General features: G+C 45.1%; 1 protein-coding gene across 1 annotated transcript; it reads right to left on the bottom strand.

The window, feature by feature from the left end:
- Nucleotides 1-613: 613 nt before the first annotated feature.
- Nucleotides 614-26540, bottom strand: LOC308158306 (CCR4-NOT transcription complex subunit 3-like). Its single transcript, XM_080531898.1, has 18 exons — nucleotides 26428-26540; nucleotides 23182-23245; nucleotides 21615-21682; nucleotides 21124-21198; nucleotides 20460-20549; nucleotides 16520-16648; nucleotides 15823-15921; nucleotides 14341-14560; nucleotides 13734-13870; nucleotides 12783-12839; nucleotides 10317-11484; nucleotides 10002-10107; nucleotides 9173-9317; nucleotides 8923-9019; nucleotides 8332-8530; nucleotides 7527-7659; nucleotides 5767-5892; nucleotides 614-3784 (listed from the first exon to the last, which is right to left on the bottom strand). Exons 2-18 carry the CDS (start codon nucleotides 23204-23206, stop codon nucleotides 3686-3688), a joined length of 2973 nt encoding a protein of 990 aa, XP_080388024.1. The 5' UTR covers nucleotides 23207-23245; nucleotides 26428-26540; the 3' UTR covers nucleotides 614-3685.

Below are 26540 nucleotides of genomic sequence, written 5' to 3'. Positions count from 1 at the left end.
CGTCCTCATTTCTACCTCCACCAGCCTCCCTCGTACTGGATTGACCCTGATTATTGTTACATAACATGCATGAAAAACATGTCTTTACACAGTCTCACACAACCTAAAAGGCATGATGCCCCCCATACAACTCAGTATGTAATATTCATGGGTTATATCCACTGTTGGATGGAACTGACTATTGCAATCTGCATCACTACAGAGTATGTTGTGGCAATTACCTGATGTCCTACATTTAGCAGCACTACTCACAGAGGCTCCAGGCACTTACCTCGCGCTGGGCCAGTGTGTCCTGAACACATGCAATAATAATCAGCCCTAGAGAGACAATGACTTCTCGAGGGCCTGGAAGAACAGCAGTTTGCATGTACGCACGTGTTTGTTTGTCAAAAATGTAGTGTGTAGTGTTTACCATAACAGTGCACTTACGGTATTAACTACACCAACTACTGATTATGTTTACTACTGGAACATGTGTATGAAAATTATAATAAACTAGTCCTGTGAGAATTAAACTGGTCCTGTCAGACTACTAGATTGGTACAACTAGCACTATAACAAAAGGTGAGAAAATTACTGAGAAAATCAAACAATAAAAAAACAAGCATCCAAATGTCTGAAAAGCAATTATTTTATTAATATTTTACAATCTTTATTTCATGGTTATGTCATATTTACCATTTTTTTTCTCAGCTCCACTTTGCAAGTGTAATCTACCATGCTGTCCCAACGACAACAATGACAGACAAAAGAAAGGATGAAAATGAAAGTCTATACAACACCTTTCAAGGAAAGAGAAATTAAAAACAGGACTGTCAGTGAACGGTGCGTTTGTTGTCTGGCTATCAAACACCCACCCCTGACGAGTCTTTGTAAAAACTTGGTCTCTTTCTTTACGATTGAAATGCTTTCGATCGGAGACGGCACATTCAGGCAAACAAAAAAACAAAACAAAATATAAGATGGCACTCCAAACATTGGAGGATATTCATTTAAAAGCCTTATGAAATGAAATGGCTGTTAAAAAGGAAAAAAAGCCTTTTCTGGAGGCAAAGAAAACATAATTGATGGGTGTGAATCTGATTTGTTCCGTTTGTGCTGCGATGGTAGGAGCTTCTGACTGGTACATTTCCTCACAGATTATCTACTAACTAAACACTTCCTGAGAAAAGGAAATATCGACCTGGTGGTTGAAGTGAAACTGGAAGTGCAATCACGAAATGAGTTATACATTATCAAACTTGGGAAGAAAGTAAATGACTTGATTTGGGCAGTTAAGGTTTTATTGTAAGCTCGTCTCTGGGTTAGCACCTGTAAACATAGACTAGGAACCAGATTCTTCAGTGCTGGTGTTGCTTCGCTTGCTGTTTAAAAAACAGCAATAAATCTGATGAAACTTGTGATAGGCATTGGAGATATGGAAGGTAGGGTAAGCTAGTTGTGTAGCAGTCTGATGAATGCTGGATATACCCATGAGATGCTATGAGTTTTCGTTTTAAGGTGCTGTGACCCAGAAGATAGCCTATTTACGAGGCTTAGAACACTGAGCAACCCCAATAAGCCCTTGTTGTAGCTGGGGAAAAGCTACAAGTTTCTCTCTGTCTTCAGCTTGTGTAAGACCCAGACATGACCTCAGCTGTGGTGAAATGCGTAGGCTTTGGTAGATGACAGCCTCCTCCCTCCCTCCTTTAGAGGGGTTCGACCAATCATCTTGGTTCTCATGCGAGTGTGTGTGTGTGTGTGGGGGGGGGGAGGGGGGGGACTTGAAACAACTGAAAATACAACCAAAACATTATGCAGTCATGACCAAACATATTGGCATTGCACTTGCATCTGATAATGCACTACTTCTCCTAGAACATTACACGTGCTTATTTCTTTTGTTTGCATTGGAACAACACAAAAAAGCAGAGGTGAGAAAGTCAAATCTGATATAATTCCTAGAGAACTCTGGACAAAATGGACTGGACAAAATGATTGCACCCACAACTTAATATTTGGTAGCACACCCTTTGGAAAAAAATAACCGAAATCTATAGCTTCCTGTAACCATGACTAACCATGTAATTCTTACACCTCTTCTGGAATTTTGGACCACTGTTCTTTTGCCAACTGCTTCAGGTCTCTCACATTTGACGGGTGCCTTCTCCCAACTGCTTTTTTGAGCTTCACATGTGTCCTATGGGATTTAGATCTGCACTCATGGCTGGCCACTTCAGAACTCTCCAGCTCTTTGTCTTAAACCATTTCTGGGTGCTTTTTGAAGTATGCTTTGGGTTCCATTGTCCCACTGGAAGACCAATGACCTTTGACGGAGACCCAGCGCCGAACATTGTGCCCCAAAATTCTTTGGTAGTCTTCAGATTTCATGATGCCAGTCAAGGCATCCGGGGCCAGAAGCAGCACAAAGCAACCCCAAAACATCTGTGAACCTCCACCATGTTTGACCGTAGGGACTCACTGTGTTCTCTTCTTTGAAGGCCTCATTTCGTTTTCTGTAAACATTACAATGATATGCTTTACCAAAAAGTTCTATTCTGGTCGCATCTGTCCACAGGATGTTTTCCCAGAAGGATTTTGGCTTCCCCAGATAAGTTTTGGCCAACTCGAATCTGGCTTTTTCTATATCTCTGTGTCAGTCGTTGGGTCCTCCTGAGTCTCTTACCATAGCATCCCATTTCTCTCAGATGGTGACGGAGAGTACGAGCTGACACTGTTGTACTCTGGTCAGCTGACACTGTTGTACTCTGGTCAGCTGACACTGTTGTACTCTGGTCAGCTTGAATTAGTTTGAGACATTTTTATCCACCAAATTTTTCTCTTCCATCCACGTCCAGGGAGGTTAGCTACAGTGCCATCGGCGTAAAAATTATTCATGACGTTGCGCACAGTGGGCACAGGAACTTTAAGATCTTTGGAGATGGATTTATAGCTTTGAGATTGTCCATACACAAACTCATAATTTGAACTCCCTCAAAGCCCTACAATGTGATTTTCAATCCCACGGTAATACTGTATACCGCGGTTGCATTTTGGTCCAATTTCATACCGCCCAACCCTAGTTGCAAGTGTGATTTCTATATTGCCACCACCTGTAACTTGCCACAGGTGAGTTTAAATACTAATAAAAGACCATTACATGCTTGAAATACAATTATTTCTTACAATTTAAAATTTTCAATAATTTTGTCCAGTCCATTTTTGGAGTTCTGTGTGGAATGATATTAGATTTGGCTTCTTTTTTTTTATCTGCTTTTTTGTGTTGTTCCAATGCAAACAAAATAAATAAACACATGAATACCAAATCATTTGTAATTGCAGCAATTTTCTGGGGAAAAGTGGTGCATTATCTGACAGAAGTGCAGGGGTGCCAATATTTTTTGGCCATGACTGTAGTCATGATCTTCTTCCAAAAAAAGGGGGGGGTCCAGTTCAAAAGCTTCAGTCTGAATAAAAACGGCCTGTGGGGAATAAAAACGGCCTCCGTGTCTGAATAAAAACGGCCTCCGTGTCGGGGTGGGGCTTCGCAGGGCAAGGCAGGAGCTCCAGATGCACCCTGCTGTGCTAAGACTGGTTTGGGTCTGCCTCTGTCTCTTTTCCCAGCGTTTCGAGTCTAATCCAGGAATGTCAACAGGAGAGTCACCCCACCCTTCTGGGTCTCCGTCTTTCACTTCCCCTGCGTCCGTCACTGGAGGTCTCGGTCCTCAAGGTACCTGTACTCAAACGTGAACCCCTCCTTCTTTCTCTGGCCCCACTTCTCGTAGTCAAAGTAAATGTACGTCCCCTGTAGATGACAATTAAAACCAGTAACAACGTCAGTGGACAATGGTAAATGTAGACAAAGAACTGAAAATTGAACCCAGAGAACATTGGTAACCTTTTATTTTACGGTCCCTACATCAGCAGGAAATCACTTAGATAGAAACGTCATGGTAAGCGACAGTTTAATTACTATTATTTTATTACTTTATAACTTTTATAACTACTATTATATTACCAACATTTAAACAGGCCCTCAAAACCCACCTCTTCAAGCTTGCCTTCACCAGTTAACCCTCTCCCCCTCCCCTTCCCATGTGTCCCCAGTACTACCTCAATTAGGCCCCTATACTTTATTTTTTTGTTTCTTTTTATTATTACTACTCGATCTTTTCAGTTTGTAAAGCGTCTTTGAGTGTCTAGAAAAGCACTATATAAGTCTAATGTATTATTATTATTATTATTATTATTATCATCAAATAACTACTTCTAGGTTACTTGAGGATTCAGAGTAACAAATACCAACGGCGTACCAGAGCCCCAACGAGTCAGAGCTTGAGAAGCCAAACCAGCCAACCCAACCCTCGACCTACTTTTGGTGCCGTGAAATAATAATAATAATAATAATAATAATAATAATACATTAGACTTATATAGCACTTTTCTAGACACTCAAAGACGCTTTACAAACTGAAAAGATTGAGTAGTAATGAATAAAAGAAAGTATAGGGGCCTAATTAAGGTAGTGCTGGGGACACATGGGAAGGGGAGGTGGAGAGGGTTAACTGGTGAAGGCGAGCTGGAAGAGGTGGGTTTTGAGGGCCTGTGGTTGGGGGGGGACTATGGTGGGGATTATTAGGGCTGCAACAACGAATCGATGAAATCGCAAAAAATCGATAATGAAATTCGTTGGCGACGAATCTGGACGGGTCTTGTTCCATAACAAACCTACTTCCTGTTGACGCACGCCACGCTGTCTTGCACGCTGTTGCGGTGTAGGCATCGCAAAGCGAATCATAGCGCTACCTATGGCCGGAAAGGGCAGAACCTATGACCGGAACCGGAGAAAACGACTCGACCGAAATCGTCCAAGGTAGATGCACTTGTGAGTTCTGGCGAAGCGTCAGCTAAATGACTGTAATGTAATGCGATAGCCAGTGAGTGTTTGCTCGCATTCATGAATTCAATATTGCATGACAAGTGTATTTAGCTAGCTGGCTAACGTCAGTGGTAGAGCAGAGGTGATGAGCTAAAGGCTAGCTAGTGGTAGCCTACCAAGCTACCCGTGAGTTAGACTCTAACTGTTAGAGTGAGGCACTGACTGTAGCCTAGCCTATTGTATGGAGTGAGAGGACATATTGCATTGTTTTGGAGCATATCTGTTATATAAAAACATTAGTGTCTTGTCTGTAGCCTATATTGCACTTTGGGTTACTGACCGTTACATTAAGCAAAGTTATTACCTAAAACAATGCATGTATTGAGCTAGAGTTCAACTACTTTATTGAAACAATCTACCGCCATAGTCCATGGCCTGTTGTTAAACCTATTTGATGTAGCAAAGCCTTTTTTATTTATATTATTTATTATTTTTTATTAATACTTATTCATTTTGCACATGTATATGTATAGGCCTGGCTGATTTAGAAAACATAAAATAAAATGTGCAAAATAAATTTCTATTTTTATTTTTTTATTTGTATCCGATTAATCGAAAAATAATCGGCAGATTAATCGATTATCAAAATAATCGTTAGTTGCAGCCCTAGGGATTATGTATAAAAAGTGTCATTTCTAAATGAAACCAGCATACAAACAAACACCAAAGCTGAGACTCCATCCTCCATACTAACCCTAACCCTAAAAATCCCATAGTAATTGTTTGATTTCAAATACAAACTATTGGAGTATCGAAGCCAAAAGAAGAAGAAAAACATTTGTCACTGTCCCATCACTTACAGAGGTGTACACTGTATCTTTAGATATTGTTGAACCTCCAAAGCTCACCTGCTCAAACTCATCTGTGATGGTCTTGGGCTCCTCATGTCTCTGGAACCACATCATGTACTTGGTGTGGAACCTCCATGACTGCTTCTTCAAGGCCTTGGCTGCCAGATACTGTGCCTTAGTGCCCTGTGGGGGAGGAAGGAAGGGTCAGGGGTCACAGGTCACAGACAGAACATGAACATAAAGCGAAAGAAGAATGAAACCGCACCTCTTGCACACGTTTTTTGTCATTCCTACAACATAAGACCCGCCGCTCCAAGGGCATACACACAATTTATGCTAAGGCTTGTGGCCTCTTCCAATTTATGGTAAGGCTTGTGGTCTCTTCCTCGCTCTCACACACACATACACACACACACATACACACACACACACACACACACACACACACACACACACACACACACACACACACACACACACACACACACACACACACACACACACACATTTCAGTATTCAGAGACCAGGGGGGTCATTTATAAAACTGAGCATAGGACTGGTGTGAAAAGGTGCGTACGTACGAAAACCAGAACGTTTACGCACACAAATATTCAGATTTATAACACAGTGCGTACGCACGTCCTATGCCAGTTTCCCTTTATAAATCACAATCAACTCTAAATATTGCCCACGAGCGAGCGTCTTGTCCCAGCCTTTTAACGCCCATAGTTGCCTATAAATGATGCATGAAACGCCCCTAAATAGTATTAATCTATACTGACTGCATGACGACAATGAAGGCAAATCTCCACAGAAAGGGAAAAAAATAAATAATAATCACCAAGTGAAATTCTGTGCAACAGTTCTGCACAATGAACACGTGATAACAATATGAAATTCATTTGTCCTACTGTTCACCTCATAATTTATGATTTCATAACATGCAAGTATTGTTTAATAATTACAGATCCAATTAAATATGATTCCCGATTAAACTGTACAACAGATATCTCTGTTTGTATTTATCCTAAATCCTTCTTTGGGGGGGCACTCCAGGGAACTCCTCATATATAATACTACTTGGGAGGTAATATTTCGATCTATTTTACACAATGATATACATTTCAAAGCGTTTCTCGAGTGTCATCCTTCTGCCATCAGTCGCAGTTGCTAATTTCTCCTGTTTATGTGCATACGCGCATGGGTCAGTGACTCTGGAGGAGCATGGGTCAGAGTGACCCTGGAGGAGCATGGGTCAGTGTGACCCTGGAGGAGCATGGGTCAGAGTGACCCTGGAGGAGCATGGGTCAGAGTGACCCTGGAGGAGCATGGGTCAGAGTGACTCTGGAGGAGCATGGGTCAGAGTGACCCTGGAGGAGCATGGGTCAGTGTGACCCTGGAGGAGCATGGGTCAGTGTGACCCTGGAGGAGCATGGGTCAGAGTGACCCTGGAGGAGCATGGGTCAGAGTGACCCTGGAGGAGCATGGGTCAGAGTGACCCTGGAGGAGCATGGGTCAGTGACCCTGGAGGAGCATGGGTCAGAGTGACCCTGGAGGAGCATGGGTCAGTGTGACCCTGGAGGAGCATGGGTCAGTGTGCAGGGAGGTCCGCACATCCTCCCGCCAAGTTTAGTTTGGTGTTGTTTTATTGTGTAATTCTGCATTGTCTGTTTTAACTGTCGAAACTCAATGTTTTAAGCTGCTGTCTTGGCCAGGCTTCCCTCGGAAAAGAGATCATTGTGTCTCGATGGGACCGACCTGGTTAAATAAAGGCTAAATAAAAAATAAAATAAAAAATAAAACGGTGTCTCACTCACCTCCAGGTAGTAGAAGATGAAGAACAGCGTCTCTGTGCTGAGCCTCTGGTAGAACTCCACAGAGTCGGAGTGGGGGGGGGGGACCTGGTGGTGGAAGGGCAGGGTTGGACAGGGGTTCCTCATCAGGTACTGTCTGCAGGGAGCAACACACACACACACACACACACACACACACACACACACACACACACACACACACACACACCAGTTAAGCACTTAATCAGACATGATTGCCATACATGTGAGTAAAGATTTTTATTTAATATCTTTGCACTCGATCACATTTCAGGACCCTCTTTTCATGACTTTTCCTAGATATGTTCTAGGTTCTACCACCCCAGTATCCTTAACATTTTCAAAATCACTTCAGGATAAGCTAGTTAGTATAAAGCTATTTTTGAGTTTTGTCTGTGTAGGATGCAGGCCAATTTACAAGCGGTCAACTAGTGGTCACTGTGGATGTTGCTTCGGCATCAAGCCTTCTTCGGCACAGAGTTCTTCTACACAGAGTTCTTCTACACACCGTGAGCTTAGAATTATAAGGTTCTATCTCCGTTTAGAATGATAAGGTTCTATCTCCGTTTAGGGCAGTTCAGAGATATTGAGCGTCAAAGTTTTTACATTCCATTATGTTTTGTGAGATGGAACCTTTGTATTTTATGAATTACTAACATTTTTTTTTTTTTTTAATAACACCACACAGGCATTAATAAACACCTAATGGATCAGATTATGTAAAAAACTAAATTTTGACAAAAATGGAGATAGAACCTTATAATTCTAACGTCACGACACGGATCCGTACCTGATCCTCTCTGAGTCTGAGGGGTGGGGCATGTGTGTCCAGGCTGACTCCTGCATGGCCTGCTGGTAGAGCTGATCTTTGGACAGGGGCACGGGCCCCAGGGGGCACACGCCCAGTGAGGGGGGGATGCTGACCTCCGAGAGGGAGGCCTGGGGAGCAGTGGGAGGCCCCGGGGGCACCGAGGCACCGGGGAAAATGTCTGAAGGCAGAAACAAAAAAGAAAGAGAGACGATTAAAAATGAATTTAAAATTCGGGAAAAAAGGCGGGTTCAAATGTTTTTGCTTTCTTGACATTGTTTCCAAAAAAGGGTCCAAGGATTGAAAGGAACCCATGTTAATTGATGACACCCTTAACCCAAACAATCTTTTGAGATGTTTGCAACCACATAGTGGAATGTAGTAGAATGTGGAATGTAGTGGAATGTGAAATGTAGTGGAATGTGGAATGTAGTGGAATGTGAAATGTAGTGGAATGTGGAATGTAGTGGAATGTGGAATGTAGTGGAATGTGCCACTCTACGATCGGTCCTCTGCAACCCGTTGGTGGTGTGAGTCACATGATCACAAGGAACAGGAAGTAGAGTAGTTCACCTGTGGTGAGGTGCAGGGCGGACATCTCTCCCTCCATCCCTGAGACTAGAGCCGCTCGCTCTGCCATCGACTTCAGAGAGCTTAGAGGTTCCTGTGGCTAGGAGAGGACAGACGGGAGAAAGACAGGGTTGAGTTGTGTGTGTGGGGGGGGTGTATTGGTATTGACACGTTGCAATTTTTAAAAAATACAGCGGTTTATGGTATTGCCGTATTACCGTATTAACCCTAGTAGACAGGCCTTTATTCTCACCTTCATGCCATCTGAAACCTGTGTGTAGGAGAGGGGTCCGTTCAGTAGGCTGCCCCCTGCTGGCTTCTCCCTCTCACTGTAGGAGTGTGAAGGCGAGCTGGGGGGGAGGATGATGGAGCCCAGGAGGCTGGGGCCGCTGTCCTTACTGGGGGGAGAGTTGGGGGGAGAGGGGGGGGGACACTCTGAGGTCAACAGAATGGCAACCAATGGCAATGCCAATCAAAATGTTCTGGCTGAAACACAGAAATAAACTCCTCCCAAAAAGTTCTGAAACATTATTTCAGAGAAAATATTTCTAAAATATATTTAGAAGAATATTGCAGGGGATTTTGGCAATTCTTTGGGGGGCCGCTACCCACACATTTAGCTGTGCTGCTCATCCCACGAATGCATGATCCTTACAAGTTGTACCTTGTTGTAAAGGTGACTAATCAGGCTTTCCAACGATATAAAATAGAATACCAATTGGTATTATTAAAGGGGAGGAATAATCGGATAAACGTTTCCGTTTTTTTTTTTGAGGAGTCAACTTTTGTTGAGAATCACAACACAAACTCGCTAGTCAAGCCAAAACACTGCAACGCAATGGATTGGGTGAGTAACCCCCACTGCTACCTAGTTAACTACAACACTACTCTACATTGTTAACAGGCTGACAAAACAAACTGTGTCAGTTGACTAGCGAAGGTGTCATTGATTTTCAACAACGCGGAAATGTATTCACATTTTTCGAAATAAAAGTCTGAACATTAAATCGGCTGCAGACCGCGTCACAAAGGCTTTGTCAGCAATTTAATCAAACTTTTGTGATGGTCGTTTTTTAACTCACGGCTGATTGGCTGTGGAGGTTAAAGACGAGAGTTGGCTGCTCTGTGATTGGCTGTCACTGTTGAGGGCGGAGTCTGGTGTGCTGTCTGCTACTACAGCGCTGTAACCTGGGACAGACACAATAATAGATTACACACTGAAACACACACCGAAACACACACCTCATCACAGTGAAAGAACAAAAACCCCCAAAAGGGCTTCTGCCAATCATTTAAACAAACATAGTATGGTATAGTGTACTCACAAATTCACTGACAGGACATCATTTTTGCAGTCGACCTACAACAAGCGGACGATCGTTTCACAAATGTCTTACTTGTGCTGCCATTCTGCTTCTGTCCACTGGCCGGCCGGGTGATCGCAGAGCTTCCTCCTCCTCCTCCTCCTGGAGCCCCTGAACCAGAGGAGGTCCCTCCGTGGTTCCCTATGACCCCCACGCCGCTCCCAGGGGCCAGGCCTCCCACCACCGGGCTGGGGGCCAGCAGGGGAGGGCCCTGAATCAGCGACTGGCCCGACCCCAGGCCGAGGATCCCACCGCTGACACCAACGCCGACCCCGGGAGCCGAGCCCAACAGGCCCATGGACCCCCCCCCACCGCTGAACATGTTCCCACCTAGGCCCACCTGGCCCCCCACTCCGCTTAAGTGAGAGCTGATGCTGCTGCTGATGCTGCCGCCCCCCATGCTGCCAATCGCCCCCGCCAGCCCGCTCCCTACAGCCCCCACCGCGGAGGCCTGAGAGTACGGGGTCAAGGGGGCGGAGCCTGCCTGAGAGTACGGGGGGGCGGAGCCTGCCTGAGAGTAGGGGGCCGGGGTGGAGCCTGCCAGGAGCCCGGCCATGGTGTTCAGAGACGCCGGCATCCCTGAGAGGCCCAGGCCGGACATCTGGCTGGCGCCTCCTCCTCCTCCTCCTCCTCCTCCTCCTCCGCCTCCGGGTCCCGTCATGCCGACCTTCCCCAGACCCAGACCCATACCCATACCCAGACCCAGGCCCAGGCTGGAGGCCGGCGAGGGCCCCAACGACGGAGCTCGAGGAGGGTGGTGCTGGGTGCCGCCGCCAGGCGCGAGGAGGTGGGCGGGGGCGCTGGAGATGATGCTGGAGGAGTTGGGGGGCGAGGAGACCGACGCGCGGGGGGGGAGGAAGAGGTTGTTGGAGGGGTTGTTGGCAGCGTTGGAAGAGACCGAGGAGGAGCCGAGACCGAGGAGGTTTTTGGCCTGGTGCAGAGAGGACGACTGCTGCTGGGTGGCGTTACTGTAGCTGCCGGTGGAGGCGGAGAGGAGCCCCCCGATGTTACCCAGGAGACTGCTGGTGCTGCTGGGGAGGAGGGGCACACCACCACCGCCACCCCCGGCGATGGTCGCCATAGGGACCAGCGAGGACGAGGAGGCTCCAGAGGCGGAGGAGGAAGAGGAGGAAGAGGAGGAGGAGGAGGAGGAAGAGGAGGAGGAGGATAAAGACGAGGGGGTTCCGTTTTTGACAGGCGACTGAAAGAGAGAGAATAAAACACATTAGATCAGGGCTCCACGCGGGGAGGTTCGTCTGAAAGTAGAGTGGTATACAGGACCAGTTTCTTAGACACAGTTTGAGCCTACTGCTAAACTAAAAGGCCTACAGGGAGAATCTCCATTTAAATTAGATTTTTGGGGGGATTATTAGATTAAATTAAATTAGATTCTAGTGCCCAGTAACTTTCTCAAAACCAAGTCTGTACCCTTCTACAACATGCCATATACATCCAAAATGTTGATTTAGTTTTTACAAAATTAACAAATGTATCCTTTAACCGGATATACTTTATCCGTAAACCAACATATTCTGCAAGACTGTGTATGTGTGTGTGTCTGAGTGTGTATATGAATGAATGAATGAATGAATGAATGAATCTTTTATTTCGAACATGATTTAAAATAATAAAAGAACAAATAACTAATATGAAGAGTACAGGCCTATCAATGTTGGAAAGGGAGTAGGATGAAGCCTAAGCTTATCCTGTCCTACCCCTATCCGTCACTCTCAAGTGAGAACAATTATACTTAAATTATATAATCCAGTTAATTAATTCATAAGTATCAACAGTACTAATAGTTTTTCATTCTTAATATTAAACAACACAAAATAAATAAATAAGCATAATTTTCCATTCTTAATACTGAAACAACACAAAATAAATAAATAACAAACATCAGTATCCACAATGTAATACAAAAGAAAAAGACAAAGAAAACCACACCTTAGTATCCAGAAGATTAACAACATTCCCTTTCCTCATTTTGGTAGTTAACAAAAATCATTCCTTTAAAGCTTTTTTTAAATAGAGCAATATTTCCTTCATATTTTCCTCTAGCCCATTCCACATCGTAACTCCGTAGAATGATATGCTCCTGAGATGGGTGCGAGCATAACCCTTGTTAAAGTTGTGGTTACCTCTCAAATGACATCCCTTATGTCATTTGAGAGGTAACATCCCTTATCCCTCTCTAGAAATAATTCTTGAATGTTACCTGGGAGTTCTTGAGTCTTTGCTTTATACATTAACTGTGCCAGTTTAAATTTGAATAAGTCCATGAGCTTTAAGGCATTTGACATTAAGTTATTTGTGTGATCACAAAATCCGACCTTATGTACAATTCTCATAGCATATATTAATACAGATGGAAGGTCAGCAGTGATGTCAACAGTAAATATGGAACCAAATCGCAGGTGATGACCCATGGATAACCCTGTTTCCATGGTGACCGGTGAATAGCCCCGTTCCCATGAATGTGGATGAAAATGATCTCACCTGACTAACTTCACTATCTGTCGAACGGCCCCTTCTCTTATCATCCTCCGAGTTCTCCTGAAACAACACACACACACACACACACACACACACACACACACACACACACACACACAATAAGCACTGTGCTCTCTGTACAAGACTCGAGTCCAATCACCTGTTCAGTACAGCGCAGTGTATCGTGACGGATCTAAGTCAGCGGAGGCCGGTGGAGGTAGAAATCGGAGGACGGGGTTCACTGTAATGTAGGTATCAAACACGTGCGCATGTTCCTTATTCGGTTCCGTGCGTTTTACAATGGTTTCTACCTCCGCCAGCCTCCTCCACTGATCACAGTAGTGTAAAACCGTACTGAACATACGGTAAGGCTCCTCGCCAACAAACTCCCACATTGGGTGCCCCAAACCCCCTCGCTTTCCACCTCCTTCATCTAAACCCCCAGATGATGGAGGGAACAGCGAGCGTCCCGTTGGAGCCCAGAGACAGGGAGAGGCCTGCAGGGTAATTATTACATCTCGCTACAGATTGGGGAGTGGGTGGTTCTGAAGAACGGGGCTGGTGGGGAGACAATGGAGAGAGGCAGCGGGGGGGCGGGGGGGTAGGTAGGTATCGGGGGGGGGGGTTGGTATCAGGGGGAGTTAGCAGGGCGGAAGGAGGAAGCAGGGGGGGAGGGAGGCAGCGGGGGGGTAGGTAGGTATGGGGGGGGGGTAGGTATCAGGGGGGGGGTTGGTATCAGGGGAAGTTAGCAGGGCGGAGGGAGGAAGCAGGGGGGGAGTAGGTATCAGGGGGAGGTAGCAGGAGGGAGGGAGGCAGCAGGGGGGGAGGGAGGAAGCAGGGGGGGAGGGAGGTATCAGGGGGAGGTAGCGGTGGGGAGGGAGGCAGCAGAGGTAGCAGGGGGGGGGATGAAGCAGGGGGAGGTAGCGGGGGGGGGGGGGGGGTTCTTCTCCTCACCGTAGTGCAAGTGGCGGGCGAGGGGGGGATGGGCGAGGAGGAGGTGGTGGAGGTGGGCGTGCTGCTGGAGTGCAGTGTGAAGATGTCGTCCTCCAGGTGCGAGGTTCCGGTCGGGGAGGTGGCCGCCAGCGACTGGGCTAGAGAGACAAGAGATGGGTTGGGGGAGACAGAGGGAGAGGTAGCTACATAAAAAAACAAAAAAGTTGAATATAGAGAGAGAGAGTGAGTAAGGCAGTTTAGACAAGAGGGCACTTGGAAAGATGCAACAACACACAGAACTTGAACAAAGTTTACGATTCCATTTCTTTATACGACCGATACGGTCAATTTTACATCTCAAGGACGTTAAAGGGGCAATCTGGGTTTTGAATTCATCTTTTGAATTCATGATATTTAGCCACTGATCCTCTTAATATAAGAATAACTCATGAGTTAAATTCAACTGCCGTGTCCCGTCGAAAGAAGCTTGTCGTCAACGAGCGGTGACAGGCCTGTCCCTCAGCTGCTTACCACAAACAGTGGCAGAGTGACCGCTTTGTGGCTCTCAGATTGTCCCTTTAAGGTATATAAACACACGGACGGACACACACAGACGGGCCACACTTACGGATGTCCTCGAGGTCGAGGTCGTCGTAGAGGAACTCGTTCTCCTCGAAGTCGGGGTCCTGGGAGGAGTCCAGGTAGTACTCCACGTCGTCCTTGATCTTGCGGATCGAGTCCACCTGCACCGAGTCGTTGTCCAGCATGCGCAGGATGGTCTCCAGCATCCGGATGTGGTACCGGTGCTTCTCGATGAAGTGCTTCAGCTCCTCTATCCGGTCCTGCTTCTGTCAAAGGGTTGTTGCAGTGTGACAACACAAAACAGCGTGAATGAATGAACGTGGGTGTGTGTCCATGTGTGTGTGTGTGTGTGTGTGTGTGTGTGCACGACGTGTGTGAGACCAGTGTGTGAGACCAGTGGAGGCTGGTGGAGGTAAGAACGTGTTTCGATATTCCATTCCATTCCATTCCGTGCCTTTACAATGATCCCGTCCTCCGATTTCTGCCTCCACCAGCCTCCACTGGTGTGTGACTAATATGGACGACTGGTGAAACACAGATATAAGGCACTGAACACTGAAGGGAGTGTTTGGAAATGGCAGTTTCCACAGTCTGTGTGTGGAAGGCATGGAGATGGACATATTTTTTTACGCTGGTGTCTACTTTACATTCTGCTGTGTTGGATAATGCAGCCCGGCCTAGAAACTAGACAGATTGAGTAGGGTGATTTATAGGGAATGGAGAGGACAGGAGAGGACAGGGGAGGACAAATCGGAGGACGGGCTCATTTGTACGTAATGAAATAGGGAATGATACCATGCATTACAAGCAGCCAGTCCTCCGACTTCAACCTCAGGACTGTAGAGGTTCACAAATCAAATCGACTCGTGATTTAGTTAACACGTTAAAAAACGGAAAAAACGGTCGCCCCGCGGTGGCGTAGCGGTCTAAGCACTAGCCACTAGTGCAAGCTGCCCAACGGGGACTGGGATCGAATCCCGGTCTCGCCAGACCCGAATATGGCTGGGGCACACACGGGGAGCGGCATATTGAGCGGCCGCTCCCGAGGGCGGTATAGGAATATTTCCGGACAAGGATCCGTCGCGCAACACCGCCCCCTGGGTGCCGGAATAACGGTGTCGGGCTCGAGGAGCCAGTCAGCTAGTCTGCCTGGCGATCTCCTCTGGGGCTGCCGGCTACGGGGTCGGGCGGCGGATCCTACGCAATAGGCAGGGGATAATTGGATGCTAGGTTGGGTTCAATTGGATACCAAATTGGGTGAAAAAGGGATAAAATCTGGGAAAAAAAATGAAAAAAAAGAGAAAAAAACGGATTTCCTATATATCAAAACAAGGACGTATCAACCCCTATTCCCTACAAACTTGTGTCGATCTGTGAGGATTGGATGCAATAAATCACATATATAGATAGCAATATATTACACCTAGCCAGTCCTCACAGACCTGCGCAAGTGCATTGTGGGTAGGGGGCTGAGGGTTGAGGATTAGGGGTTCGGGGAGTGGATGGAAAGACGGAGGGGCCTACTGACGTCTTTGTCCGATCCTTTCTTCTTGCGTGTCTGGACCGAGAGGGACTCCACCTCGCTCTCAAACTGGTCCACCTGCATGTTGAGAGTGTCTATCGTGTTCTAGGAGGGAGAAGTAAGTGAGTAAGTAAAGCTTTATTTATATAGCACCTTTCATACAAGAAATGCAGCTCAAAGTGCTTTACAACAGGAATAAGGACATAAAGTGAATATTTTTTTTAAAAAGAGCCCTGGCCAACTTGGAATGTTCTTCAGAAAAAGTTGAAACGTAGCATGTTCATTCCACTCTCTGACCTTAAACTGTGTGTTACAGAGACTTTGAATCATACATGCAAATGTGCTTAGGTTATCTTTTATAAGCTGTATCTGCTCACTGTTTCTGTTGCTTGTTTGTTGTTATTTTATGTTGTATATTGTATGTTTTTATACTGTATGTGATGTCTTTTTTAATTAAGTGCTGCTTTTCTTGGCCAGGGCTCATTTGAAAAAGAGGCTACTGTCTCAATATGACTACCCTGGTTAAATAAAGGATTAATAAATAATAATAATAATAATAATAATAATAATAATAACAGGCCCCAGAGCTCACACATCTCTGAAACACCACTCACACATCACTGAAACACCACTCACACATCACTGAAATTAATTAGGATAGTTAAATAAAGGATTAATAATTAAAGAAATAAAAATAAATTACCGTCAACCACGTGCCGACCTCCTCCTTCTCCTTCTGGGCCGGGTCTATCTTCAGCGCCAGGCCCAGCCCCTCTTTCGAGTACGCCTTCGTCTTCGTCTCTCGCTCCACTATCTTGAACCGCTCCATTTGCTACAGAGAGAGAGAGGCGAGACTCTTTTTCAGGGTTCCTACAAGTTTCAACAAGTCAAATTTAAGATCTTTTTAGACCTCTTTGGATTGAATTTTTGACCTATTCGCGACACCATATGATTGCTTTTTGTCATCCTCGAGGTGATGAAATTAGGGATTTCACTGCCATACAGACAAAGAAGGAAGCGAATTGGGATTTTTTTTGGGTTCCAGCTTGATTCATTTCTGTGTAAATAGATGTGGTCGGACTGATTTCCTTGCAGGATCTCTTTTTTAAGACCTAGCAACTCATTTTTAGACCGAATAACTGACATTTGAGACCTTTTTAGGCCTTGTAAATTGGATTGCTGTCAGGTCACCATTGAGTGACAGTTAGGTCGTCCATATATATTTGGACACAGACAGAATTCTTTTTTAGCGGTTTACCAAAACGTGTTCAAGTTACAGGTCTATAATGAATATGGAATTAAAGTGCAGACTCTCAATTTTAGGGTAAGGGTATTCACATCCAAATTGAAGGAAGGGTTTAGGAGTTACAGCTCTTTAATATGTAGCTCTCTCTTTTTCAAGGGACTAAAAGTAATTGGACAATTGACTCAAAAGCTGTTTCGTGGGCCAGTGAGGGCTATTCCTTCATTATTTATTTATCAACTAAGCAGGTAAAAGGTCTGAGTTGCTGGACTTGAAAACCCCACGAACAAACAACAACTGAAGACAGCTGCAGTAAAGGCCTGGCAAAGCATCACAAAGGAGGAAACCCAGCATTTGGTGATGTCCATGTGTTCCAGACTTCAGGCAGTCATTGCCTGCAAAGCATTCTCGACAAAGTATGACAAATGAAAATGTTATTCATTATTATGTTAATTTGTCCAATTACATTTGAGCTCCTGAAAATAGGGGACTGTGTATAAAAACGGTTGCAATTCCTAAACGTTTCATACAATATTTTTGTTCAACCCCTTGAAAAAAAAGCTGAAAGTCTGCACTTCAATTGCATTTCGATTGTTTCATTGTTTCAAATCCATTGCGGTGGCATACAGAGTCAACAATTATGGAAATTGTGCCACAGTCCAAACATTTCCGGACCTAATATGTCACATGTCTGATCCTGTTATGAGTAATACATTTTCAATCACTAATTTTCAAAGCATGGCACACAAGGAGCCAATCAAATCCTGGGCCAATCAAATCCTGGACCAATCAAATCCTGGACTAATCAAATCCTAGGCCAATCAAATCCTGGGCCAATCACAGTGAAGAGCCGTGGCCAGGCAGCGTGACCACGGGGCTGCAGCAGGTTGTGCTGCCCAATCACGGCTTCTCACCGTTCTGGCGCCTCGCTGGTGGAACAAGCTCACCACCGCTGACAGGACTGCAGTCTCTCCCTGTCTTCCATCGTAGACTGAAGACCTCTACCTCTTCAGGCTGCACCTTAGCTGTCCCTCCTGAAGCCTCACCTTCCTCCTGTCTGTTGTGTTTATAATACACTTTATTCATCAGGTCTTATTTCCTACATTTTAATTATGTTACTGTTGTTTTTATCCTGAGCGAGTACTATTTTATTTGATGAAAGTTTATTATTGTTGTAAGTCGCTTTGGACAAAGGCGTCTGCTAAACGCCCTAAATGTCAAATGTAAATGCAATCAAACCCTGGGTGATAGGAGCCTGGGAGTCCTCACAGTTTAAAGTCGTCCTCATAAAAGCTCATGAAAGACTATCCGCTGGTTAAAGAGGTCCAGTCAACGACTGGTTCGGTTAACACTCGTTTCAGGCAAAATCACGGCATCCGTGTACCTCGTAACACGCTTAATTGTCACGTGCTGTCAACGTGCTGCGCACCACGGAGGCTGTCCTGACAGGCCCTGTCACACAGCAACGCCACAGTGGATGGGACTACACACCGGGCGCTCGCCTCTGAGACACAGACAAAAGGTTGGTCACTCCAAAGCCTCCACACACGCAGAGCCTTTTTGACGGACGCTGCTGACTGTGATTCTCACAGAATCTTCAGTTTCAAAGATTTCAACCGACATTTTTTAAAAACACTCAACAAAATGTCCTTTCTAGGCATTAATAACACGGTCTGACCTGTTTGTGAACGTTACTTTAAATACTGAGAATTTAACTATTAATTTAACTAACAAATCTTATGGCGGGAGCGATCTGTTTTTCTCACTTTGAGGCTTGTGTGCCGTTAGGAGGAGGTGTGTGGAGGTGCCTGCTCCACGAAGGAGTTGCTCCTTCGGAAAAAAAACATCTAGGACGTGGCCTGGGGTGGTCCAGTGGTTTAGCACCGCGGTCTACAGTGCACACATATGCCCATGTCGGCATGGGTTCGAATCCGGCCCCTGCTGACATGCTCTCTCTCTCCCTTCTTCTCCTTACTTTCCTGTCTGTCTTCACTATACCTGTCCAATAAAATGAAGTGAGACTGCCCCACTCAGAAAAAATAACTTAAAAAAAAACCAAAACCCCATCTAGTACTCTACTCTGAACACCGAACTGGCCGACCCACAGAGGGAGGTGTACGGAGACGACCACGTCCTCCATCATTATGATCCTTTCCTGTCTTTTGGGGAAAGTAATAAAGCTAGAAGATTCTAAAACCGTCGTGATCCAGACCAAACCGGTTCAGTCTGTCTCTCCCTGGGACTGAGGAGACAACAGGCCGATATATCTAGAGCATAACATCGCCCCCGGGCTGTTGTGTTACAGCGTTTTTCCTGCGATAACAACAATGGCCTCAGAAAACCTGGCCTTAGTGGGAGTGGAGGAGTAGAGTAGTAGCAGTAGTAGCAGCAGTGTAGGAGGAGAGCATTTGTCATTATTCAATTTCCATGAATCACTTGACTAGCGACACACGTGGCTCGGAATCTAAAACATGCAGCTCACGAGTGCTGCCGGAGGTCACTGATGCGAGGTTAAAGCCGACGGCTGTGCTTCCGGCAGTTTCCGCCCCGGTCTTTCCATTAGTTAAATGAAGGCCGAGTTTGACGCACTTAGCTGACTGACTGGCTACTTGCCGACCTCGTCCCCCTCCACACGCCCTCACGTTGCCTCAGGTTTGACGAACAAACCGCCCTCAAGACCACCAGGACCAAGCTCCGGACCTGGGGTGATAGGGCCTTTTCAGCCGCAGCCCCGTCCCTCGGGAACGCCCTACCCAACCATCAGACAGGCCAACACCCTGCCAACATTTAAACAGGCCCTCAAAACCCACCTCTTCAAGCTTGCCTTTACCAGTTAACCCTCTCCTCCTCCCCTTCCCATGTGTCCCCCGCACTACCTTAATTAAGCCCCTATACTTTCTTTTGTTTCTTTTTATTATTACTACTCGATCTTTTCAGTTTGTAAAGCGTCTTTGAGTGTCTAGAAAAGCGAATATAAGTCTAATGTATTATTATTATTATTATTATTATTATTATTATTACATGTCTGAACAAAAGAAGCAAATTAATCAAAAACATCTTTCCATTTTGCACTGGCTGGTCACCCACAATGTAAAAAAGGTTGCATCAGGTGTCTCCGTCACAGCAGGCAAAATTGGACAGAAAAGTCTCAATATCCAACCCTATAGTAGACCGACCAAACAACCGTACAAGTTGCACACGCACTTGTATGAAACAGCTGAACATTAAAAAAAGTGTAGGCTGGATTTTTTTTTTGATCCAGGCTGAGATGAACACTCCTCGTTGTGTTAGCTGTCTCAATCACCTCATCGGTCACCCTCTGTGGCCGCAGAAGCGGGTTAACGCACCAGCAGCGTACAGGAGCCAGGAATACTTTCGTAGGTGTTCCACTCAAACTCACCGTTTCAATGAGTTTGCGATTATCTACTAGCTGCCTTTTGTCTTTGATCTCGTTGGACGCCACCCACGTCTTGATCTGGTCTCGAAGACGCTGGGGGGAAGTGTGTGGAGGAACAGAGAGAGGGATAGAGAGAGAGTGGTAGAGAGAGAGGGGTAGAGAGAGACACACAGATAGATAGTGAGAGAAAGTGATAGAGAGAGAGAGAAGTAAGTTTCCTTACTGCAGCAGGCAGGGACTCGCCCTGTGCGGTCAACAGGGTGAACACGCAAAAAAAACACATAAGCAAGCTTGGCTTGGGGTAACTTTGGTCCACATGGTAACACACACACACACACACACACACACACACACACACACACACACAAATTACTGACGCAGAAACACAGATGCTTTTGCCTGGTTATGAGGATGGCAGGCCTTCATATTTCATTCGAACAAGCATGCACACATGCACACGCTCGCACACATGCACACGCTCGCTCGCGCACACATACACATACACACACACACACACACACACACACACACACACACACACACACACACACAGTCACACACACACACACACCAAGTGTAATGCCAATAAGGATTGCCTTGACATTTTAACAGATCATATTATGCCCTACAGGCCTACTATGGCAGCTGAGACATAACTTCTTCTCACCTGTAGTTTTTTAATTTCTTTCTTAAGGTCAGCTTCATACTTTTCCTTCTGGTTGGCGTTGGCTGCATTGTGAAGCTGTGGTTTTTAGGAGAGGCACAGTCACAGAGGGTTAGCAATAGCATGCATGATGTCTCTAAGCAACATGCACCATACATACAGTATTGCTTCAATGACGTCTTTACACAATTCAACACCGTTAATTTTGCATGGTGCAGTACACAACACACATTTCCATTCTGTTCCCGCAGTGAATCACTAATGAAGACTCGCAAACAATCAACCGTTATGCAGTACTCAAGACCTCCACGTGTATAACTGATGTTAAATGTTTAATCATTTGGTGAATCTGAGGACAGGGAAAATGTTCAAACGTTCACAACTATTATGGCATGCTAGATAGCAGATATGAACTCAGATGTATCTTCTTCTACAGTATCAGATATGTATAACTGCCACTTCCAGCTAAAGAGGATGTCATATATTTTACTTACCTTTTGCCAAATGTCTTCAAACTGCTCTACTCCTTCTGTGACTTTTTTCAAACATCGATCTATTTCACCTGGCGGCACAAAACAACAACAGGGCTGGGAAACACGCCACGTCTAAACCCTTCACACAGCATCGCACTCAGGATGAATAATGTACAGTCCGAATGCCTAGCTCTCACCCCCATAAGCAGGCCTACATTCACAAATGTGGTTGGGGCGGCTCATCAAAGATGCATGCAGTAAAAGCGTGCTTGTAGGGCAGTCCTGCATAAATGTGTCATTCCAAAAACCGGGTTAATTATGTAATGCCATGAGCGCTGGGCGATAGGATGCACTATAGTCCTCATCTCAGCTAGTTGGAATTGGCACACTCTCGAGGTGAACTCAAAATACTTTCACCAGAAGTTGTTTTATACATTTTCTGCCTGTGGTGGTGGTGGTGCTGGTGGTGGTGTATTCCGGATACCAACTAATGTCAAGCGCACCCTTTCCCCTTAAGACTTTTCTGTCAGTCTTCTAACAATGGTTGATGAGGATTATTTAGATGGCAGTATTTTGACATACGATTTGAGGGGAAAGGGTTGCTCTTGGCTCGACCACCACCACCACCACCAGAGGAAAGAACGGATGAAACATCTTCTGGTGAGCACTTATATTGCATTTCAACTATCCACAGGCAGGAACAACAACAAACAAGAAGGATTTCTGGGAAACAGTGTGTATTTGGGCAACCGTATGTTTATGGGTTTCGGTCTATGAATAGGTGAGCAACTCCTAGAGTGGCAGTTGCAACTGCATCTGAGCGGCGCTGTCTCAACAAACTGAGTCTGATTTTGGCCTTAAACATCGCCCATGAACATTGTTGCTGGCTTCTCACTGTTGGCATAAGTACACCTTCAGTAATACTAGGTTATAGAATGCCAGATTTAAAATAAAGTGATAAATCCCGACATCACAAGTGGATATTAGACATTACTGAAGAGACCGGGTTCTAAAGGACATTTCTACAACAGTTAGTTCCGACCAAGTCATTTGATTGGACATTGGGCATTCCATGAGTGCCGATATACAGTATAACAGCACTGGGACTTTTAACTATATGTATCACTCCGTCGCACAGGTGTTCTATTAAATTACCGTTAATACAAAGTAGCTAGCCTGGGGATGTTTGTGTTCGGGTTACTAGGCAACAGAACAGTTGAAGTTCATTTGCAGAACTATTTTTTGTTGGCGGAGCCAAAATAAATGATTAAATATATGATGTAATAAGTCGCGTATTACTGTTAACTAATAAATGGCGCTGTAGAACTGTTGTATAAAAGCAATATCACACTCGAGGTCGTGCTGTTATACTGAATATCAGCACGGCTGTGATCGCCTTCGGTACTTGGTCTGCGGCCTCGTACCTACAACCAAATCACAGCCGTGCTGATATTCAGTATAACGGCACTCCCTCTCGTGTGATATTGCTAAAAGTACAGAAGGGGTCCAGTATGATGACGTCCGCAGGGGAGGCAGAACATGGGCTCTCCGGGTTTCTGCCTCCACTGGAACCGTTGCGTAATCTCACCTTGAAGTTTTCTTTTATCAGCCATGACTGTTGACTAGGATGTTGTCTTCATGCCTTCTTTCCCCTGGGGACAGAAATAGAGTCATTGTGATGACAGGAAACTTGACAAACGTAGGCTACCGCATTACTTTGTCATCGCATATTAGATTAAATTAGTTCAAGGAAGTGAAAGGAACAGAGATTTAAGTGAGCTGGAAATCTGCCACCTCTGGCCACTGCGGAGAAAGAAAAATCCCGTTTGGAGTTCCGAACAACATCCTCCCTATTAATCATATCAGCCCCAGGGACGGACTGGCCGTGGCGGACATTAGCCGCCGTGTTTCTGCGTCCGCGCTCGATTTGAAGAGGCAGCCAACCGGCGACAGACAGGCCAAAATCATTATGTCCAGTCCCCTAGAACACCCCTGGTCAATAGTAAACAAACCGAGCTGTCCTCCTTAGACACACGGTTTTAGAAAAGCTGCTTCGCAGGACCAGCGTTCGTAAGAAAATATCTCGTTCCCTGACGGCTACTGATTGAACATGGTCAACGTAAGTCACTTAGAGCCATGACAAAGCTTGAATGTGACATAGCAGTGTGAAGTAAGTTTTCCTTTAGTTTTCCTGCCTCAGCTCCCACCAGAGTAATGTTTCACACAGCCTGCTGAGCCCTAGGCTATAATACAGAGGGAATGTGTGCAGTACATCATTTTCACGTTAGTTCTGGCACAACTGCCAGCTTGCATTACAAAGTTGGGAACTCGTTACAATTACTTACTAGCATGAATTACTCATCACACACAGAGTACCGGTACGTCAGAGTACGTCACTCACACACAGTTATTATATATTGAAATGCATCTGAATGATACACGTTTTTAAAAAAAAAAATATATATATAGCCTGTGGGAAGCACCATTATAGACAATACTGAATCTAAAGTCTCATGATCGACTGAATTCACGAGATACTCTTACAGATTAAAAACAAATCCAGCATTGCCAAATTTAAAAAGTGGCAATGCTCACAACTATCAGGACGGGGTCTTACAATATTCCATTTGATGAGGGTAGTGGACAGGTCCATGGACAGGCTGCCGTGCTTCAGTCAGTCAGGGTCGACTCAGTCAGTCAGTCAGGGTCAACTCAGTCAGTCAGGGTCGACTCAGTCAGTCAGTCAGGGTCAACTCAGTCAGTCAGTCAGGGTCAACTCAGTCAGTCAGAGTCACCTCAGTCAGTCAGGGTCACCTCAGTCAGTCAGGGTCAACTCAGTCAGTCAGGGTCAACTCAGTCAGTCAGGATCAACTCAGTCAGTCAGTCAGGGTCAACTCAGTCAGTCAGGGTCAACTCAGTCAGTCAGGGTCAACTCAGTCAGTCAGTCAGGGTCAACTCAGTCAGTCAGGGTCAACTCAGTCAGTCAGGGTCAACTCAGTCAGTCAGAGTCACCTCAGTCAGTCAGAGTCACCTCAGTCAGTCAGTCAGTCAGGGTCAACTCAGTCAGTCAGTCAGTCAGGGTCGACTCAGTCAGTCAGTCAGTCAGGGTCAACTCAGTCACTCAGGGTCTGACGTGGGTCATTAAACAACACATCACAGACCATTCCATCACAGACAGGGAAAGAGTCTCTAAAAAGGGGGGCCCACACAAAAGTGAGTGTTGTGCAATATAAGTGTTTCATGTGCAATGTCATGAACAGGTTTCAAACAGGCTACATATGTTTACAAAAAAACAGTTATAGGCTAGGTTGTCAAAAGCTGCAAAGGACCGCAGACAATTCTAAATAAGCACCACAAACCATAACTTCACCTATGCACTAACAAGGTTTTCCAGCACACAGCTTTGACACCTGCTCCAGTGGCTGTATGTTGGTCTAACGTGTCAAACATGTTCACCACTGGCCAGGTGGCTTAGGCGTAAGCTTTTCTCAAACAACCTAATTCATACTCTTTAGAATGATGTTGTTACCAAATAGTAAAAACAATATTTATACAAATACCCTCAAATAAAAGCTGATAGCCTAATCTCTTCTTTAACCTCATAGTAATTGTTTTATTGATTTAAAATCCAAACTTTTAGAGTATCGAGCCAAAAGAAAAAAATCCGCTTCAGTGTGCAAATACTTACACAGGGCAAATGTAGTGCCCATTTTTCAAGGCACTAACAGTATTTGGACAATTGGCTTGACAAGTTGTTTGTTTCGCATCATTTGTGCAGGAAAGCGTGAGAGCGGTTCAATGTCTAGTCTTGATTCCAGGCCTTCTGTTTGCCTTTGGGAGTCTATGGAGTGTTATTGGTGTCTGTCAACAGGACCAAAGCGGTGTCACTGAAAGCCAAGGAAGTCTATACTATACTATATATGAATGCTTCATTTGGACGTAATATGAATCTGTCTAAATCGTTTTCTTCTTGACCTTAAATGGTGTTTGATTTCAAATCCAGACTGACTGAGCATGGAGACAAATACATTAGGCACTGTATGTTTCCAAACACCGAACGTCACATATGCATTTTTCTATGTACAGGTTAAAAAAACTGACACAATAATTATGCATCATCAATGGCAACGTACAAGAGTGAGTTCAGGTGTCCTCCTGACAGTGGACGACACCGAATTCGTGTTGCTTCTTCAAAGCTTGAAACATTTATTGTTGATACTTTGTCACACAACAACAAAGGTTTACTACTTTGCTGAGCTTCACTTTTGTAACAATGTAACCAAGCAGCTCGCGCAGGCAGGCCACGCTCCCCAGAGGCCATCTACCATCACCTCATCAAACGCTCCAAGCTTTACAAGCCAAGTGATTAAATCGGAGTGCATTCTCCAATGTTACTGAAACGTTTCCCAATAATAAACTAACAAGTAAGAACTTGTATCTGCCACATCTTGCATGGATAGTTAGTAGTAACGACTTAATGATCAATTAGTAAACATGAGGCATGCGTGTTTATAAGCCATACTATTTTACTGTCTTCGCTGCCACTATCAAACCAAAGGTAGGCTTAAGAAGTAGTCCCACTTTCTTTCATCCACTCAATAACAAAGCAACTGAACACAACTAGTTGCAATGGATTATTGCAAAGACTGTTGAATTTCCATGTTAAACATCACCTCATGTCAGTTTTGGCACTGTGTAGCCAGTCTAACGTGAGTGTGTAGGTCCACCGGCTAAGCTCTCGAGCTTAGATGTGAGAGATCTGAGACACACATTGGAAAAGGGAGAAGAAAAAAGGCTCATAAATTAGTTTTCTTTCCGCATACAAATAATTTACCTGGATTTTCCGAGATACCTTTTTTTTCTCGTAGATGCACCTCTCTTATAAATCTTAATTGCCCGAGTCTTCAATCTATTTTTCTAATTTGTATTAATTCTTTTTCGCCAAAC

Source organism: Nansenia antarctica (assembly GCF_963989245.1).
Source record: "Nansenia antarctica genome assembly, chromosome: 5".
Lineage (NCBI taxonomy): Eukaryota > Metazoa > Chordata > Actinopteri > Argentiniformes > Microstomatidae > Nansenia > Nansenia antarctica.
This window is presented reverse-complemented; position numbering and strand designations above follow the sequence as displayed.